At 51.6% G+C, this 16,650-nt stretch overlaps 2 protein-coding genes across 6 annotated transcripts in view; one reads left to right on the top strand and one right to left on the bottom strand.

Annotated features, from left to right (window-relative positions):
* Positions 1 to 13,873, top strand: part of HNRNPM (heterogeneous nuclear ribonucleoprotein M) — a 54,196-nt gene extending 40,323 nt beyond the window's left edge. For 3 of the 5 annotated variants that reach the window (XM_021715478.1, XM_021715477.1, XM_021715479.1), the window contains 2 exons: positions 8,582 to 8,635; positions 10,546 to 11,751. In XM_021715478.1, coding sequence (XP_021571153.1) covers positions 8,582 to 8,635; positions 10,546 to 11,672 — 1,181 coding nt within the window. In that variant the 3' untranslated portion in view covers positions 11,673 to 11,751. The other 2 variants (XM_021715480.1, XM_021715481.1) reach the window with 2 other exon arrangements.
* An 852-nt stretch (positions 13,874 to 14,725) lies between these two features.
* PRAM1 (PML-RARA regulated adaptor molecule 1) overlaps positions 14,726 to 16,650 on the bottom strand; it is a gene marked incomplete at its 5' end in the record, with an annotated part of 9,849 nt that continues 7,924 nt past the window's right edge. Inside the window, 6 exons of the mRNA XM_021715474.1 lie at positions 14,726 to 14,763; positions 14,856 to 14,890; positions 14,974 to 15,007; positions 15,082 to 15,244; positions 15,353 to 15,461; positions 15,576 to 15,633. Of these exons, the coding sequence (XP_021571149.1) occupies positions 14,726 to 14,763; positions 14,856 to 14,890; positions 14,974 to 15,007; positions 15,082 to 15,244; positions 15,353 to 15,461; positions 15,576 to 15,633 (437 nt within the window). The remainder of the gene's footprint in view (positions 14,764 to 14,855; positions 14,891 to 14,973; positions 15,008 to 15,081; positions 15,245 to 15,352; positions 15,462 to 15,575; positions 15,634 to 16,650) is intronic.

Here is a 16,650-nt window from a genome sequence, read left to right as displayed (position 1 = left end):
CCAGCAGAGGCTGCGGTGGCCGGGAGCGGCCACTGCACTCCAGTCTGCGCGACAAGAGTGAGACTCCAACTCAAAAAAAAAAAAACAAAAAAAACATGCACAGCCGGGCTCGGTGGCTCAACCTGTAATCCCAGCACTTTGGGAGGCTGAGGTGAGTGGATTGTTTGAGCCCGCAGGTTCGAGACCTGCCTAGGCAACTTGGCGAGACCTCATCTCCACAATAAATGAAAAATTAGCCGGGCGTGGTAGCCTGTAGTTCTGGCTGCTTGGAAGGCTGAGGCGGAAGGATTGCCGGAGCCCAGCAGGTCGAGGCTACGGTGACCGGGAGCGGCCACTGCACTCCAGTCTGGATGACAGAGTGAGACTCCAACTCAAAAAAGAAAAAAAGATGCACGATTTGTAGTTATGTTTTGCACACTTAAAACTGGTCTCCAAGTATAAGAGAGTCTTTGGAGTGTTCAGTCAAGTCCGTGTCTCTCTAGACGTGCTGAATTGGGTAGTTCCTGATGTGCTGCCCCAGCTTTGAAGTGTTGACAGAGGCTAATGCCATAGGCGCCTATATTTTTATTTTGTTTTTTGAGTCTGGGTGTCACTCTGTTGCCCAGGCTGGAGTGCAGTGGCACAATCAAAGGTCACTGCAGCTTTGACCTCCTGGGCTCAGGCAGTCCTTCCACCTCAGCCTCTGAAGTAGCTGGGACTATAGGAGCACATTACCACACCCAGCTTATTTATTTATTTATTTATTTTTGTTGAGATGAGGTCTCACTCTGTTGCCTAGGCTTATCTTGAACTCCTGGGCTTAAGCAGTCCTCCTTCAGGATCCCAAAGTGCTGGGATTACAGGTGTGAGCCACCACATCGACCAACACAGACTCCCTTAATTTAGCATTTACATAGTGAAAATTCTGGTTTATTATCATCTAAGTTCTACAGCTTTCCTAACCTCTTAACATATATAATGATGATGTTAATTGCCATAATAACAGTGTTATTTTATTTAGTCCTTGTGAGAACCACATGATGTTGTAGGTACTGTTATACCTATTTCTTCGGGAACTGAGGCGCAGCAAGTGACTTGCCCAAGGTCACGTGACTGGTAAATGGTAGTAGTGCCTGGATGTGACCCAGGCCATCTGGCTCCAGAGCCTAGCCCTTTGTCCTGTGGCGATCCTGCCTTTTAGAATTGCCTCCAGCACAGCGTTCACCCTGGGGCACCAGAGGGGCTATACTGTGTGCATGAGAAACTGGAAGTCTTTCCTTTTGAAATCCTGTGTGTGGGGCTTGACTCTTTGATCACCCACCTTCAGGAAAACTGCTGCTTTATACACAGAGACTTTTCCTGGAATGGGAAGTCATTCATGATTTGGGTTTAAATGTTTCTTTGCTGGTCTGCAGTAACATATGATATGAAAATCAGGCAGAGCAAGAAAGAACCTTACAAGGGTGAACATTAACTGTCAAGCTTGAAAGGGGCAGTCCCTGATGAACAGACAGTGTTTTTTTCCAGAACACAAGGAGCAGGGTTAGGGTGTTTGTTGCCTTTTTCCTGGGTGTCATGTTCTAGAAGATGGTAAAAAGATGTAGGGAGGTCATCAACATTAATAACGGAGACACAATGGTCTGTGTTTCCAGTGTGCGTCCAGGCTTCTCTGTAGTTTGTGTGTGCATGGGATTTTGAGAACTCTGTCTTGATAAAATGTTACTCAAAACAGATTAGTCATTAGAAAGGAAATTTGGGTGTTAAAGTGAGGATCGGAGTGGTGCAGTTTAGAAGTAGATGAAAACTGGGACAGGCGGGCCTAAGAGTTATGCTGAGCCATGTGATAAAGTCCTTGGTAAAGTGACAGGTGTAATCAACAGTCAAGATTCTAAGCCTGGTGACAGAAAGTTCAAAGTGCGATTCTCTTTGAGGTTGTGTTCCTAGGCTGTGTTCTCTTCTTAGAGACATTCAGAGTCCTTTACTCATCCTCTGCAGTAGAGAGCAGGGACTTCCTCACACTTGATTAATGTCCTGAGGTTTGGGCAAAAGGAATTCCAGAGCCCCCTCGGGTACTAGATCCAAGGAAAGTTTAAATTGCATTGGAAAAAGAATTAATAAAGATGTTTTGGATTTCATTTAAATGTTAAGTTAATGGCCGGGCTCGGTGCCTCAGCCTGTAATCCCGCGCCTTTGGGAGGCTGAGGTGAGTGGATTGCCTGAGCCCGCGGGTTTGAGACCCGCCTGGGCAGCGAGACCTCATCTCTACAATAAATCAAAAAATCAGCCGGGCGTGGTAGCGTGCACCTGTAATTCCGGCTACTTGGAAGGCTGAGACGGAAGGATCGCCGGAGCCCAGCAGGTCGAGGCTGCGGTGGCCGGGAGCGGCCACTACACTCCAGTCTGGGCGACAGAGTGAGACTCCAACTCAAAAAAAAAAAAAAAAGTTAAGTTAATGAATACAATGTATTCATTGTGGTCACAGATGTTAACTTTAGACTGATAATAAATCAGATTCTCAGGGCCCATCTGTCAGTATAGATCTACTCTTGATAGAGTAGCCATACAGATTTTAAATCAAAAGATTATTAAAGTCAGAGATGGGTTTGAGGCAATATTTGACATTGGAAATTCTCTCCTTTTTACATTTGGAGTTTGCACCATGTTCCCCAGACTCTGGAGGCCCTGTTTACAGTTGGGAGGATGAGTTCTGAGGCTTTTGCCAGCATGTTAATCCCTGCATGCGGCTTTCCCGTCTGAAGAGTAGAGGTGCCACCGTCTTCACAGGCTTACGGGAGATTAAGGGAGCAGCAAAGCTGTTTCTGGACTGTGTTTACCTTCCCTAGGAGCAGAGGGAGTGCCCCCTGCTCACTACCCTGAGACTTCCACGAGTCAGATGCATTTCCAGCAATTCGTGGGCTTCATTAAGCTCTCATGGCCAGAGTCCGTGTTAGTTCCTAGTGTTTTGCCTGCCCCACATCTCTAACCGAGTTGCTCACTTTCACTGAATGGCTGCATGTAAACATTCTTATAGTTGTGTACCAAAAGGTGTCCGTTACATGTCAACTATTTGGCCTGATATTTCTTTTTTATTTTTTACTATCCATCAAGAAGGACTAACATACAATTTCTGTCACCCAGGTTGGAGTGCAGTGGCACGCTCACGGCGACCGCAGCCTCGACCTGCTGGCTTCAGACGATCCTTCCACCTCAGCCTTCATGTAATTAGAACTACAGGCATGCAGCTACTACACCTGGCTAATTTTGATTTATTGTAGAGACGAGTTCTCACCAAGTTGCCTGGGGTGGTCTTGAACCCGTGGGCTCAGGCAGTCTACTCACCTCGGCCTCCCAAAGTGCTGGGATTACGGGCTGAACCACCGAGCCTGGCCAGGCCTGATATTTCTAAGGAGTGAAATTAATAGAGCTACATTGTTCAAGGACCCCGCGGTGTGGGAGAGAGGCAACATGTGATGCACATTTAAGTCTTGCTGAGCTGGATGTACAGGAAAGAAGTAACTGGGGATAGGAGTCATGAAAGGCTTTCTTAACAGGCAATTGTTGTGGTGGGCCTTTCCCCATAGAAGCTAAGAGCTTGGTTTTTATTTTATTTCTTATTTTTGAGTCACTCTTGCCCGGGCTGGAGTGAAGTGCCATGTTAATGGCTCACCACAGCCTCCAGCTTCTGGGCTCAAGCTATCCTGCATCGGCTTCCTGAATAGCTGGGACTACAGGCACCCATAACCATGCCCAGTTAATTTTTTTTGTTTTTGTTTTTTTGGTAGATGTGAGGTCTTGCTCTGTTGTTCAGGCTGGTCTTGAACTCCTGGTCTCAAGCAGTTGTCCTGCTTTAGCCTCCCAAAGTGCTAGGGTTACAGATATGAGCCACCGTGCCTGGCTGAGTTCTGTTTTCCAAAGACATTGTAAAAAATGATAAAGTTGACCAGACTCGGTGGCTCAGCTTGTAATCCCAGCACTTTGGGAAGCTGAGGTGAGTGGACTGCCTGAGCCCACGGGTTCAAGACCATCCCAGGCAACTTGGTGAGACCTTGTCTCTACAGTAAATCAAAAATTAGCCAGGCATGATAGTGCATGCCTGTGGTTCTGGCTGCTTGGAGGGCTGAGGCGGAGGAATGGCTGAAGCCCAGCAGGTTGATGCTGGGGTGGATGTGAGCGTGCCACTGCACTCCAGCCTGGGCGACGGAGTGAGACTCCAACTCAAAAAAAAAAGTTCAAAAAAAAAATGATACTGTTGTTGCCAAATCCCATCATACAGATGAAGCCATTCCAAGCTACTCCAGTTGTCAGTGGAGAAGCCTTCACACACAGGCATGCTTCTCTGGGTACACTTCTGCATTAGAGCTTGGGCTTTTGCATTAGATTTAAGTCCCAGCCTTGAGTGCACCTTCTACCAGGCTTGTGGCCTTGGTCAGGTTACTACATGATCTGAGCCTCCATTTCTTTATAGAGGGGCAGTGGTGGTGGAGGGTAACAGTGGTTTGTGAGTTGTCAGTGAAGTCACATACACATGGCTTTTGGTGCAGGGCAAGTGTTGATAACCTGCTAGGTGGGACCTGCTCTTCATGGCCTGTCTTTGGTTTAACCTGCACTGAAGGTGACCCGCCCGCTGGTGTACCCATTGTGTGACAATAGTAGAAATTGTATATTAGTCCTTCTTGATGGATAGAAGGTAGGTAGAATGTTTTCAGAGATTCACTTGCAGCGATTTTCCTTGTTAAGAAATCAGGAATAGCCGGGTTCGGTGGCTCGGCCTGTAATCCTGCACCTTAGGAGGCTGAGGTGAGTGGATTGCCTGAGCCCGTGGGTTCGAGACCCGCCTGGGCAACTTGGCGAGACCGCATCTCTACAATAAAATTAAAAAAAACCAGCTGGGCATGGTTGCGCGTACCTGTAATTCCAGCTACTCAGAAGGCTGAGGCGGAAGGATCGCCAGACCCCAGCAGGTCGAGGCTGCGGTGGCCAGGAGCAGCCACTGCACTCCAGTCTGGGCGACAGAGTGAGACTCCAACTCAAAAAAAAAAAAAGGGGGGGGGGGATCAGGAAAAAGGAGTGGTTTCTTAGAGAAGAATTAAACATGCTGACTTGGTGGTGGCTATAGTTTTGTTTCTCATGTCTGTGGCAGTGGTATTCCTGGAAAAGTCTTGGGTATTTCTTTCCCACAGAGATGGAGCATGGCATGGGGTGGAGGTTTTGACGGAGACTTTGCCAGAAATGAGATGGAAATGTCTTTGGAGAGCTCCTTGGCAGAGAGAGGCGTAAGAAGGCCCCAGGGCCACATGTGAGTGGGTTTTGGTTCCTGGAGTGTACAGGCTTTCTTGATGTTTGCCTGATAATGACCCCAATGTTGGGGTTCCTTCCTAGGCAAAGTCTGGAAATGGCTTCTTTTTAAAAATTGGCATGCAACTCTTATAGGCTGTGGAGGTGAAAATGGCTGCGTTTACCTGACCCTGCTGATCTTCCAGCCCAAGTTGTTTTCAAGGCCCTGTTTGATCTCCTTGCTCCAGGGCGCTGTCATGTTAAGTGAAGTTGACAGGATGGAGTCCTTGCCTGCTCTTGCCTCTGAAAGAGATCTGGATGAATTGGGAGGTTTTCTAACACTCGAGCACGTGGACCTGTCTAGATGCAGAGGAATTCTCTTTTCAGTTTTGGTTAGATGACACAGCAGTTTCTTCTTGACTCTTCCATGGATGTCATATTTCTGTGTTGAGATGTTACTGAGACTGTCTGCTTAATTCTCCGTCATTAGTATGGAGTGAGGAGATTGGCCTTTCTTGGGCCCTAAAGTTGCTTCACTTGAAGGCAGTTTGGGGCATGGACACATCTTCTCTCCCCCAGCCTTGGTTTGCTTCTCATTCTGTGTAGATTTAAGGCTACTTGGTAACCTCCTCAGAGAGCTTCTGTACTCCAGCCGTGGCTTCATGGAGGCCTAGGGGTGGGGGGAGTGAAGATTTTAAGCTGCTGATGTCCAGTTTCTTTTTTGCTGTGTTCTTAGGATGTATGAAAGCCCTAGATTTGTCCTTCGGCTCATCAGTGGAGCAGCATTCATAGACCCCCTGCGTCTCTGTGTCCTTTCTGAGGATCAGGGACTACTGGAATCTGTTTCCCACAGAGTGGTCTGTTTGGCAGAGCCTTTTCTCTTTCTTCCTGACCATAGTTGGGTAACTTGCATGACTTTCTTGCATCTTACAGGCTGCTAGGGAAGACTTACTTTGTTCTAGACCTACTTGCTCTGACTGCCTGTGACTTGCTTTATTGGTTCTAAGGCTTTAGTGTTTGGGGTATGAGTTCATATCTGTCTGTGACTAGGTTGGTTAGAAGCTTCCTGCTGCCATGACTGGCTTCATTTTGTATCTTGGAATGGTGGGGGGGTATTGTTTTTTGTTTTGTTTTGTCTTTTGAGTTGGAGTCACATTCTGTTGCTTAGGCTGGAGTGTAGTGGCACACTCGCAGCCACCGCAGCCTCGACCTGCTGGGCTCAGGTAATACTTCTGCTTCATCCTTCCAAGTAGCTGGAACCACAGGCATGCGCCTCCATGCTCAGCTAATTTTTTGATTTATTGTAGGGACAAGGTCTTGCCCTGTTGCTCAGGCTGGTCTCAAACCTGTGGACTCAGTAGTTCTTTCACCTCTGCCTCCCAATGTGCTGGGATTACAGATGTGAGCTTCTGTGCCTGACTCAGTTATTTTTTAAAATAATTGAAAACTTATTGTCATTTGGCTGCACACACCAATTTGTGCATGCATGTAGCAGAGATAGATGGCATGTGACATGTCTCCCACGGGAGCTTTTCCTTGCTCTCAGCCTGCGACCAGTGCCTCATCCTGGTCCCTGCAGTGGTGCACGAGAGGTAGGTGTGGGCTTTGTGCCTGTGTGGTCACTTCATGCAGCAACAGGAACTTCTTCCTGTTTGGACCTGGGTAGGAACGTGGTCTGCAGGACTGGGTATCTCCTGCTGCCTTGGCACCTTCTTTCTGATTGGCCCTGTGGAGTTTCTTTGTCCTAGAATTCCCTGCTGTCACTTATGATCACACCCACATTAGTAAAATGATCTTTGTCCCAAACAAAATAATGAAGTTGGGTTTTCGGAGTGGTTGCCTGTGCTGATTTCCCAGGCTTAATTCTTGATCTCTTATTTTCTGCGTTGTTCATGTGAGAGCTGGATCTTGGGGTGCTGCTTTCTACAGTGCCTCCCTGCTCAGCGCCTCTTCTCGTGTCAGGGCAGTAGTACAAACGCTGTACTTGGTGCTTCAGGGATATGGACAGTCTATGATCCTTGATCTTGAAGGACATGGTGCAACTGAGGACTCAATACGTACTAAGATGCTAAGGACAGAGCTGTGCCACGTGAAGTGGCCTGGTGAGGGAGCGAGTGGAGATGCTCTGTGCTCAGAACACTGGAGCTACAGGAGGAGGAGCTGTGGGGGGCTGGCTAGGGCAGGCTTGGCATAGGTGGTGGGTGTGCTGCCAGTAGAGCAGCCGCCAGTGTCAAGTGTAGAGACGTGAGGTACCTGGGCACGACAAGAATCTGGCTTTCTTGTCCCATCAGAGTGTATTGGTTGACAGCTTTTGCAGGGAAACCAGCTAGCTCAGGTGTACCTAGCAGGATCTGATCTCAGATGAAACAGAAGAATACCGTCTGTACTTGACTATGGACTGGAGTCTGTGGCTTCCTGGTGTACTTTCCTGCCTCTTCCTTTCCTGGAGGGCTGAAACAGCTGTGGGGTAGGTTTTCATCACTTAGTGGTTATGGTCATAATAGGAAATGTGCTTGTGGCCAGTGTTCAAGTTGCTGAGTATATACCCTAGGACCAGAGAAGGTGGTAGGTACAGAAGACTTCTACTTAACAAAATTTGGACCAGAAACTCGAGAAGGTAGCACTAGGGATAGCTCTGGATAAACTCTGAGAGTGGGAGGGGCTGTGGGCGAGTGAGCAGCAGGGTTGAGCGTGTGTGCGTATGTGAGAGGGCTTGTTTATTTTCCTGAAGCTTGGTCTGTCACCTACCCAACCAACCCAACTCATTTCAGGAAGGGTTGACATGCTAGGATGGGCGGTATCACCACCTGAGCTCAGTAGTGATGTGTCATTCCTTGTGCTGCAGTGTTGTCTTGCTGTGTGATGACAAGAGAGCTGAGTGGCTCTGGGTGACTGAATGCAGGCTTCAGGGGGAAGTCCCTGAGAGAGACCTTAATCTCTGGCTCAGGTGAGACAGGGAATCCTCAGTCCCAGGGTCTGGATCAGCTTTAGATAACTGCCACTGAGCAAGGGCTGATGGCCTCATTCTTGCTGTGACTCTGAGTTCCGATCACGTGCACACGGCTCCTAGCTCTGCTGGGCGCATTCGCAGGTGACCCCACAGACTGGGCCTCAGACTCTGGAGCTACATGGGTCCTGGCATCGTGACTCACCAAGGACTCCTAGATTCCTATAAAATGATCTTGTCTCTGTGTGTGTGTTTCTCAAACCCCTTCCCCTTTCCCTCTTGTTTTTATTCGTAGTCTTTTTACTCTGGAATCTGTAATGAGCACATTTCTATTGCCATAGAGAAATTTGGCTAATTTTTTTTTCTTCCTGATTTCCTTAGAAATCCTAAGTAATGCACTGAAGAGAGGAGAGATCATTGCAAAGCAGGGAGGAGGTAGGAAACGCTTAGTTTGATGTTTTGCTTCTTAGAAGAGGCTGTTACTGCCGGGGAGCAGAGAGCATAGTGGTGAAAATCGTGGCTCTGACACAGACTGCCGGGTGGGACCAGCTCTGCCTCTTCCTAGCTGTGTGTCATTTGGCAAGGCATTGAACCTCTCTGTTTCTCATACTGCTCATTTGTGAGATGGGGATGTAATAGTACCTACCTCAGGGTTGTGGTGAAGAGTAAATGGGCTGATGTATATGAAAGAATACTTCAGAAGTGCTACTAACTGTCACCTGTTGTCATTATTATAATACCTGTGGAATTTTGGGGGCTATATTTCCATACTCTGTATATTCATATTTTCTCCTTGAACCAGATCATAGGGCTGAACGTACTCTACCTAGTATGTAACATGCTACTAAAATACACGACTCAATTCCAAGATTAGGAAGAAGGTCCATGTGATCTGAAGTCCCACTGCCCAGTGATGAAGGCTGTACACATTCTTTCATTAGTACATATTCTTCCATTAGTACAGCTTTTTGGGTACTTAGAACTAAGTGTGCTTTTTCAGCCCGGTTTTCCTCAAGACTCTGGGTGTCTTAGCATTTTCCTGGCATCTCCCCTGGTGAAGATTTCCGTGATGGAAATCTGGATTAGAGCGCCACACAGACACCATTTCTTCCTGATTCTCTGCTGCTGTTGGCATTGGGAGTCACCTTGTTTCTCAGACTATTGAGCAGGTTCCCCACCCTCGTTTGGCTCCTTACCTTTTCCTGTTATAATGTGAGAAGTCAGACAGTTTCTGAAACCTTTCTTCTCTGAAAGTCTAATTGTCTTAAAGTTGGGCTTGGTTTTTGCTACTTGATGTGCTGCTGTGCAGCTAAGGACCCAGGCACAGAGAAGTGGAATGACTTGGCCTTGGTCAGTTATAGAGGCAGTTCGAAAAACTGCTGAGTTTCTTCTTCCTGAATTTGTATTTTGACCTGGGCTGTATGGGTCAGTCAGGGGCTGGTTCTGGGCTGGACCGCCCACTCTCAGAGGCAGGTAGTGATGGCAAGGCCTGAAGGAGGAGCCTTGAGCTCAGCTCGGAAATGTGACGGGTGGTGGCCTTGATGGTGGGGCCAGACCCTCCCTGTCCAGAGTTGCAAGCACCACAGACAGGGGTCCCCGTGTACTGCCAGAATGACCCCAGGCCTCTTCCAGAGCCCATTCTGCAGTGCCGTTGACACCTTCCTTCCTTCCAAAACCAGCAAATCAGACACAAGTCAGTTGGCAGTTTCCCTGACAGTAAGTTCCCCAGAAATGGCCAGCTGGGTCCCTTTGTGCACAGAGGCTCTGTGCTGGGGCTTGGGTTTGTTTTCTTTTCTTCTACTCAATTACAGGCTGTACCATTGCTGCTCTGTGCCCTGGACATGCTAGGGAAACGCAGTCAGACCAGCTACCAGCAGAGCATCTTGGGGGACAGTTAGGAGAGGATAGAAGTTGGGAGTGACTGAGCTGTCTCTGCATTAACTCCTGTCTTAGTCTATTACACTGGGTGGCCCTCTGGGTAGGGGGTTTCCATACCCCCCCTGCCCCCACAAGCATTTCTGTTATGGGGAAAGCTCAGAGGTCTCAGGAGTTATTGTCCATAGTTAAGCTTGTCACAAAGCTGATCCCCATGCAGGTGGGGTTTTCTTTTTTAAGTTTGATGATGGAAATGTCAGCCGTGGCAGAGTAGGAAGAATGATGTGAGGACTCATAGACCCACTCTCCAGCTTTAACAGTTGTCAACATTTGGGAGTGTCGTAATGGTAAATTATTTTGGGGCTAGTTCCTGATCTCTTCTTATGAATTGACGTACCCAGGGCTGGCACTGTATGTGCCCACACACATGTGTCCCTGACACCCACCTGTGTTCTGTGTCTCTCTTTCAGGTGGAGGTGGAGGCAGTGTCCCCGGGATCGAGAGAATGGGCCCTGGCATTGACCGCATTGGGGGTGCCGGCATGGAGCGCATGGGCGCAGGCCTGGGCCATGGCATGGATCGCGTGGGCTCTGAGATTGAGCGCATGGGCCTGGTCATGGACCGCATGGGCTCCGTGGAGCGCATGGGCTCCGGCATCGAGCGCATGGGCCCATTGGGCCTTGACCACATGGCCTCCAGCATCGAGCGCATGGGCCAGACCATGGAGCGCATCGGCTCCGGTGTGGAGCGCATGGGCGCCGGCATGGGCTTCGGCCTGGAGCGCATGGCCGCCCCCATCGACCGCGTGGGCCAAACCATTGAGCGCATGGGCTCTGGTGTGGAGCGCATGGGCCCTGCCATTGAGCGCATGGGCCTGAGCATGGAGCGCATGGTGCCCGCGGGTATGGGAGCTGGCCTGGAGCGCATGGGCCCTGTTATGGATCGCATGGCCACCGGCCTGGAGCGCATGGGCGCCAACAACCTGGAGCGGATGGGCCTGGAGCGCATGGGCGCCAACAGTCTGGAGCGGATGGGCCTGGAGCGCATGGGCGCTAACAGCCTGGAGCGCATGGGCCCCGCCATGGGCCCGGCCCTGGGCGCTGGCATTGAGCGCATGGGCCTGGCCATGGGCGGCGGTGGCGGTGCCAGCTTTGACCGCGCCATTGAGATGGAGCGTGGCAACTTTGGAGGAAGCTTCGCAGGTTCCTTTGGTGGAGCTGGAGGCCATGCTCCTGGGGTGGCCAGGAAGGCCTGCCAGATATTTGTGAGAAATGTAAGTGGCTCTTCAGGAACGTCTGGATGTTACTGTGTGAGGCGAGAAGGGGGTGGGGCTGGTGGGGGAAGTCAGGTGATGCCCTCCAGAGGGGAGCTGAGTTGCATGGCGAGCACATCTGGAGCCACTGTTGGGTGCTTCTGTGGGCCACACCCCACAGGCCCTGAGCGTCTCACTCTGCACGATGCTCTCACAGACAGGCAGAGCCCAGGGAGAGAGCTGACTGGGCCACTTCACAACCTTGTCCCACATAGATTGTTTTGTGCCCTGTCCAGTCCTCTCCATCTGAAGGGCAGGCAGCTTCTGTGTAATGAGAAATTCTGATGTCACCCCCCCAGAGCCAGCTGGGAGGTCTGTGCTTTGGGGTCTGGCTGACTTGCACATCAGTCTTCCTCTTTTTTCCCCTCAGCTTCCGTTTGATTTTACATGGAAGATGCTGAAGGACAAGTTCAACGAATGTGGTGAGTGTCGGAGAAAGGCATTCTGAGTGCTTCTGTGTGTCATGTCCTGTTGGTGGTGCTGCTGAGTCATCGGCGAAGCTTCCCTTCTCGTCTTCGATCCCCTCCTGGTGGCTCCAGAGACTAATGGGCCTTGCCGTTTTGCTGCCTATGCAGATACGCAAGCCGGTTGTTGAGTGTCCTGTCATTTGTCCAGTGGGCTTTTCATCTGTGTTCTTGTTTTCACTCCTAGCTTGCTTTTTTCCTTCCTTTTTGGAGTCTTTGAAAGGCGATAGTATTGTTTCCCCCATTTCACAAGTGAATCAGGCACAGTCACCTGCTAGGTAAATACACCTCAGACAGGTTGCTTTCCCTTACTGCACAGCTGACTCAGTGCCTCAGAACTCTCGCTGACCCCGCAGGTGCCACAGGGATGCTCTGCGGCGTCTGGGCACACAGCAGCTTGTCTGTGGGTGAGGCTGGAGTCTGGTGGTGGCTTCCTGGCACACCAGCCCACCCTTCTGGAAGACCCCTCTGTGGCCGAAGGGAAGGGAAATTGTCTTTCCCTGCCCTCCAGGGTAACCCCCACCACTCTCCCCACCACCCGGTCAGTGTGGGCCCTGAGCGAGAGGGCTGGGTAGCCACAGCCTCAGGGCTTCCTCAGTGTTCTCTCACTTCCTGTTTCAGCAGTGGCTCCAGTTTCACCATTGCCACTCTTCTGGTTCTCCTGGGCACGCTGTTGCGTCACAGCTGCCTTCTCATCCCGTTTTTGTCCTCCCCACTCCTCAGCTAGCACACGTAGCTAGATGTTCCTGAGTCAGATGGGATCATCTGCTTGCCTTGCCTCTAAATGCTCCACCGGGCCTTCTGCCTACGAGAGAATGTCCACACTCTGAAACTCTCCAGGGTTTGGTCCCATCCTCTTCCTCCATCTCCTTCCTGTCCCTGCACCTGAGCTACAGAGGCTGCACCTCCCCTGAAACATTCTGGCATGAGCTGTCACCAGCAAGCCTACCTTCTGGGGAATTTCCCTTGAGCTCTTCGGAACTTTCCTCTCAGGGAAGCCCCATCCCCGATGTTGGCCCTTCTAGGCAGAGGGAGTGCCTCTGGCATTGTGGGCCCCTGGCACTGGCTGCCCTGTGGTGTCCTGGACACTTGGAGCAGAACCCTGGTTTCTAGAGCTCTTACCTGTAGACCTGATGTCTTTCCATGGTGTTGACACATACCTGGATGTTTAACGGGTACTTGAACCAGTAAGTGTAACCCACTTGCTAAGTATTACCTGGCTTACATTTGGACAGTACAGACACATCACATGGATCGGCAATGGCCCTGTACCCAGGGCTGGCGGTGTCTCGAAAATGAAGCCTCTAGAATTTGTCTATAAAGTTGGCTTGACACAGACCCTTCTTGTTTGAACTTGCAAGAGCACCTCGGCCTGCAGTTCAGTCCACCTGGAAAGCTTTTCCTGAAGTGCCTCAGACTGGTGTCCTGCTCGCAGGAGAATGGCCGTGTGGCCGGGCCTGCAGCTGCTCCCACCATTCTGCCCTGGGCATTTGTGCTCCAGGCATGAGGGTCTCTGACTCTGTCCCCGGAATCCAGCAGGTGATCTGGGCTGAGCTCTGGTCTTGCCTGACGAGTGTGGTTTCTCGTTCCCGCCCTGTGCCAGGCCACGTGCTGTATGCCGACATCAAGATGGAGAACGGGAAGTCCAAGGGCTGCGGCGTGGTGAAGTTTGAGTCGCCGGAGGTGGCGGAGCGAGCCTGCCGGATGATGAACGGCATGAAGCTGAGTGGCCGGGAGATTGATGTTCGAATCGACAGGAATGCCTGAGCGGTTGCCTTTGCTCGACATCCGTACCAGGCCTCTGAATTTGTACTTCTTGTTAGCCATCCTAATTTGTGGGCCGGATGTATAAAGATGTTTAAAAACTCAGTTGCTTTTTGGGGTACTTTGAATTACTTTTTTAATGACTGGGATTCCATTTGACTGTTGGCATTGAGATTGCAATGTGCGCAATTTTTTTTGTAGTTGTGGCATCTTGTTGACGTCGAATATGACTTTGATAATAAATACCAGTTCCTGAAAGCGGCTTGCTTGTGCGTGTGTTGGGGCGACCACCCAAGGTGTGTGGAGCTGGAGCCACTCAGGCCTCCAGCCTCCCTCAGCAGCAACCACCAGGGCTCTTATCCCTGTCTTGCTTGTCTGGGGGCCCAGGTGGGAACACTGCCCTACGGAAGCACCCTCTGAGTGGTCTTGGATTCCCCTAGTGCTGCCACTGGAGTGTTTGGCTGTTGGGAGCTCTCCGGAGAGCCGTGCCATTTCCCTCTTGTGGGGCACAGCCCCCGTGCCAGGCCCCTTTCCGGGGGCTTCTTTCTTGCTAATACAGATCAAGCAGTGGACCAGCTTCCTGGTGTTAGTCCCGTAGGTGTTCAGGACGAATTTGTTACCTAGGCTCTTTCAGAGTCGTGGTGGCCCCCTCGCCCCAGTGCTCTCCTAGATCCCCTGGGGCTAGACGGCCGTGCAGCCTGCGGGAGCCTGGCTCCTGCAAGTCGTCCTGGGTGTGAAGGGTCATGGTGCGGCGGGCCCTGCAGCCACTGACCAGAGAGAGTCTGGTCACTTGAGTCCCACCTGGCTTGCCAGCTGCTTCTGGCCTCAGTGTCCTGCCTCACTTTATCCCTGAGGGGTGAGAACATGGTGGGGCAGTGACCTCACAGACACGCCCTTGGATTTGATCAGGGTTCCCGTAACTTTGCTCCACTGTGTGTGCCAATCAGGAGGGAAAGAAAAGACCGGAGGCAGGGATCGTTTCGCAGAGGGGCTTTATGTGGCCAGGCAGGAGCCCGGGCAGTTCCAGGACTCGGCCGCGCTGGGATCCAGGATTCCTGAGCTAGTGTGTTCTGGGCTGATGGGCAGGCCTGGGCCCCTCAGCTGCGGGCCTTACCGTCCCCGGGGGAGTGGTTCACTCTCCAGAGGATCTGCCAAGGAAGCGGGACCACCGTTCACCCCTCCCCAGGAGCGCCATGGCCAGCAGCCCCCAGGGAGTCCCCAGCCCACCATGTCTACGTACCCCAGAAGCCCACGTCGTCATACACCTCCGTCTCCCTGGCAGAGAAAACAGTGTGTCAGCAGGGGTGCCCTGGCCGGTTAGCCTCCACCCACTGCCCCGTGGTCAGGCCGGCACTCACAGGGGCAGCAGAGCGATTCTGGGCACATAGCCATCTGTGGAGAGAGCAGGCATGGTGGGTCCTTGGCCCGGGCTCCGCGGCCTCCCGGGCTGTGGGCCGGTCACTCACACTTGCCCTTGGGGTCCCGGCACAGCATCTCCTCCTTGCTGGTGAACTCGATCACCTCCAGGATCTCACCGCGCCGGATGCCCAGGTGCTTTCCGCCCCCACGCCGAGTCTTGGCATTGGGGTCGATCATCATCTTCGTGTGAACCACGATCTCCCCTTCGAACTGCGGGCGGGATGGTGGGGCTTTTCTCGTGCTCTCACCCCGGGTACCACTCCTTTGGGAAGGTGGGATCTGAGCGGCCCTGGACCCACCCTTCCCAGGACTCCACACCTTGAACTTCTTCCGGAACTCTCTCTCGGCCTTCTCTGCTTTCCTCATCTGCTTCAGCTGCTTGGGGTCTGTGGGCAGCGGCTGCTGTGGCGTGGGGGCCTTCTCCTTGCTGGCCCCACCCAAGGAATTGGGGTGCTTGTGAGCAAGATGTGCTCCTCTTGGGTCCCACTGTTCTCCCAGAGTTCTCCCAGCCCCCTACCCCGCCTCCTCTGTCCCCGGGCACCTGAGCTCAGGGTCTTGTGGTGGCCTCTTAGCGTCTTGCTGGGTTGAGGGCGCTTGATCTGGGGAGCAGTCAGCACGTAAGAGTCAGGGCGGCTTGATCTTGAGTGAGCCCTCCCTGTGTCGGTTCTCAGACCCTCCCCGAATCTAGCCAGATTCCCCCACCCCTCAGCCTGCCCACCTTCTCCCCCAGGCCTTTCTGGGAGGTTCTCAGCTCCTGCCACAGACTAGGCCCAATGGAACTGCATGACCACGGTCACTCCCCACAGCCCTCACAGCCCCCTTATTCATGCTAGTAGGTGATACTGCCATTCCCAACTTGCCCGCCAGGAAATAGAGGCTCAGAGGGGTCAAGAAAGCTTCCCAAGGTCACCCGGCTGGAAAGTACAGAACCAGGATTTAGTTATAGGCCATTTTACTTATGCTTCCTAGAACAGGTTGGGTTCTGGGGACTGAAATGAGATTCGGGTGAAAAAATAAGGCAGGGGAGGATGGAGATTGGCCAACAGGTACAAAGTTACAATGAGGAGGAATAAGCTCATTACACAGTTGGTGGTTGGCAGTTCACGGGAAAACATTGGACATCACAGAATAGCTAGAAGAGAGGCTGGTAAATGTTCTCACCACAGGGAAGTTATAAAAGCATGTCAGCGGTGCTGATCAGATCATTATACAACATGGACATGTGTCAGGACATCAAGATTCCCTCATCGATGTCAATTACAATGTGTCCATTTAAAAAATAATTTTAAAAAGGAAAAACAAGGCAGAGGAGAGCATCCCGAGGACAACTAAAAGAGCTTCCAGGCTGGGGCTCTTGGACTGATGACTGGCCCGAGGGGTCTCCCAAAATGAGGACCCATTCATGCCACTTCCTGGCCAATAACCAGGCTTCCAGGTTTGAGCCCTGCTGGCCAGGGTTTTGGCGTCCAGCGGGAGTCTCAGGAGCCCAGGTGAGCGAAGGATCCTGAACTGCATCCCCAGCTTGTCCCCTCTGCATGACTACAAGCGTCCCTGTGGGCATGTAAGGCCAGGAGGTCTCCTCTAAGCAGCCTGGGGGGTAGAGGGGCACCTGGATC

This window comes from Carlito syrichta, unplaced genomic scaffold, assembly GCF_000164805.1.
Source record: "Carlito syrichta isolate Samal-C Ts95f unplaced genomic scaffold, Tarsius_syrichta-2.0.1 Scaffold307152, whole genome shotgun sequence".
Classification (NCBI taxonomy): Eukaryota; Metazoa; Chordata; class Mammalia; order Primates; family Tarsiidae; genus Carlito; species Carlito syrichta.
The sequence above is the reverse complement of the archived record's forward strand: the minus strand, read 5'-3'. Positions and strand labels throughout refer to the sequence as shown.